At 33.3% G+C, this 2,764-nt stretch overlaps 1 protein-coding gene across 1 annotated transcript; it reads right to left on the reverse strand.

Moving 5' to 3' along the window:
- Positions 1–558: 558 nt before the first annotated feature.
- LOC108975059 lies at positions 559–1,839 on the reverse strand. The gene has a single exon (XM_018943315.1). The coding sequence runs from the start codon at positions 1,764–1,766 to the stop codon at positions 834–836; it is 933 nt and encodes a 310-aa protein (XP_018798860.1). The 5' UTR covers positions 1,767–1,839; the 3' UTR covers positions 559–833.
- Between the last annotated feature and the right edge of the window lie 925 nt (positions 1,840–2,764).

The raw sequence follows: 2,764 nt of genomic DNA on the forward strand, positions 1-2,764 counted from the left end.
CGACTTTCAATTCATATAATATCGCGGCGCGAGAGTCACCTAAGCACTGGCCAGACACGCTGCCTGCTTCACTTATATAACCAACTGGCAGCTAGCTTCCCACGAATTTACTGCGCGACTTTCAAATCACATATCATCTCGGCGCGAGAGCCACCTAAGCACTGGCCAGGCACGCTGCCTGCTTTACTTATATAGCCAACTGGCAGCTAACTTTAATTTTCCTTTTAATTTTAGATTTCATTACAGTTATTTTAATATCATGCTATATTACTGAAATAATTTAATTATGTCAGGAAAATATGTTCATTGTATGTTATCTGTTAAAAAAGGTCATTGAAATAAGTGTTTCTATTTGGATCACACGTTATTTTAATAACCTCAAGAAAGTCTTATTTTCGTTTTAATATATTGAGTTTTTTTTAAAAATACATGTATAAACCAGTAAGTAATATTAAAAAAGATATATTTTATGAAGCTTAATAAAGAATAATTTTTTTTTTCTTTAAAATCTATATATTTGTGTATTTATTAATAAATAAAAAATTAAAATTTTTAAACTACGTTATGATATAAAAATTAATACCATATGTAAGTCGTATTTTATTGTAAGATTGTTTATCGAAATCAAACTCAATAGAACTTGCAAAAGCCGTTTATTCTAAAAGTGAATTCATAAATTCGAATTTAACTTTCCACTTTCAAACTAAATGGCTTGATCAGTCACATAATTTTTCTTATAACCTACATACACATGCATGTACATATATACTTAATTTTTGATAACCTTTTACGGATTAGAAAATGAGATCTTGCTCATAACTTCATGTGTAATTTCAATATCTCCGCGAGGGCAAAGTCTTTGAGAATAATCCACACTTGTTAATGAAAACTTTTCTTGCCGGCTTTCCATTCTTTGTGCCATAGTCTTGAAGTTCGTAGAGATATTTTAAGCCACCTACAATTCGTCCAAAAGCGATGCGTTTGCTATTAGCTGCAGGCAATGGTCGAAAGGAGATTGCAAAGCTCAGTCGGTCGCTTTCGATACCACTTATATTTTCACGCGAATAAGAAACAATACCGCCATGGTTTGTGTGATTTAAACTTCGTGTATCGAATTCATGTTTTCTGTGTGTATGAGAATCTGGCGGTAACCTTAACTCTCCTTCCAACCATAGAGATGGAAAAACACGAGTGATGAAAAGGCTATCTGCGCTATTGTTTCTAGCTATGCGGATGAACTCCAATACAACTTGAGGCGATGCTTCCGTATATAATTGAATAAGTACACGTCCCACTGGTCGAAGAGCTTTTAGCTCTAGATCTATAAAAATTACGGGGCGCAAGAGACGTTGAAGCTGAATGCCAGTTTCCGGTAAATTCAAAATTGGATACTTGCTTAGAGCAATCGATGGATAGGTCATTGGACTGCAACGTTGATTATTCAGCTTTTCGTTTGTTGCCAAAGATTTCGACTTTATAATACTTCTACGCTCATCTATGATTGATTTGGTGGACAGACGATGATCATGCTGTTGGATGTTTCTTTTCTCAAATTGTGGGAGCTTTTGTCCGTGTAAAAAAATTATATTAGATTGTGACCTACACATATTTCTGTTTTTCAACGAACGGAACGAATCTGAGTTGACACAATTTGCACTTATACGCGATGGCAAACGAACTGAACCGCTATTAACACGACATCGAACATATCGTAATCGCTGGCGATGATCGCGATACATTTGAGCGCGCATTTTATCAGAAATCATATTTGCCAAATAGAAAGCAAATACCAATTTATATGTCAAGTCGCCGAATTATAGATACACGAAATAATGAAAAAAAAAAAAAAAATTCGAAATATTTTATTTAAAAGGGAAAACCAACCAAAATCAAATAAAGAGGAATAACAATATAAATTCAATTGTTTTCAAATGCTTGAATTTTGTGGAGAATTTTTTTCAGATAAATAATTTTACTAAAAGCAATATTGCATACGTAAAAAACGATAAGTAAAATAAATAAAAAGAAAACTGAACTTAAAAAATTTAATCGSAATTACAACTCTCCTGTTGATACAGGTTCAAAGTGTTTAAGGCTACCTGAAACTTTAAAAAGAGATTATTTAAATATATACAGTTGCGAGCATTGAAATAGTAGTGCCTATTGGCCAAGAGAGTTTTGCTTTAAATTTTGTTTCTTTTATGATATTGCTGTCGGTCATTACTTTAGTTATATTCTCTGAAGTATAATGGTCCTGTTATATACAACAGTAAGTGTGAATTACTTACCGTTACTTTTTTAAAGCCAATTTTATTGGGATACCTGTTTTTATGAGCGAGCAATAGAATAGTAGTGAACGATAAGGTGATTGCAAACAGATAATTTAAAAAAAATTTAATTTTATCAAACAAAAAGTAAGTTTTCAGATCTTTTAATTCTTATTCAATGCAAAAAGCAAAAAAAAAAAATACGACTTTGCACTTTTTTTGGGCCGCGGGAAGCACTGCAGTGACGAAAAACGAGAATGTATTCAATCTGTCATAAAGAATGGTAAATCCTAAAAGGGAGTAGAAGTGCAGGGTGCTGAGCCACAACGACTCACAATGCAATTATTTATAAAAAAAAAAGACGAAAAAAGGGCCGCAATATGGATTCTTTCCGAGAATTTTACACCAATAGTTGTAAGATGTGCCAAGACTCGACCTAGAATGTCAACTATGGAGACTCGGAATGAACTGAACCTGGCCTACGCTGTTCATACAGT

This window comes from Bactrocera latifrons, unplaced genomic scaffold (genome assembly GCF_001853355.1).
Source record: "Bactrocera latifrons isolate USDA-ARS-PBARC rearing strain unplaced genomic scaffold, ASM185335v1 scaffold_601, whole genome shotgun sequence".
Taxonomy (NCBI): domain Eukaryota; kingdom Metazoa; phylum Arthropoda; class Insecta; order Diptera; family Tephritidae; genus Bactrocera; species Bactrocera latifrons.

Excerpts from the sequence above, each read along its gene's own strand:
- LOC108975059 (XM_018943315.1), bottom strand. The coding sequence starts at position 1,766 with ATGATTTCTGATAAAATGCGCGCTCAAATGTATCGCGATCATCGCCAG.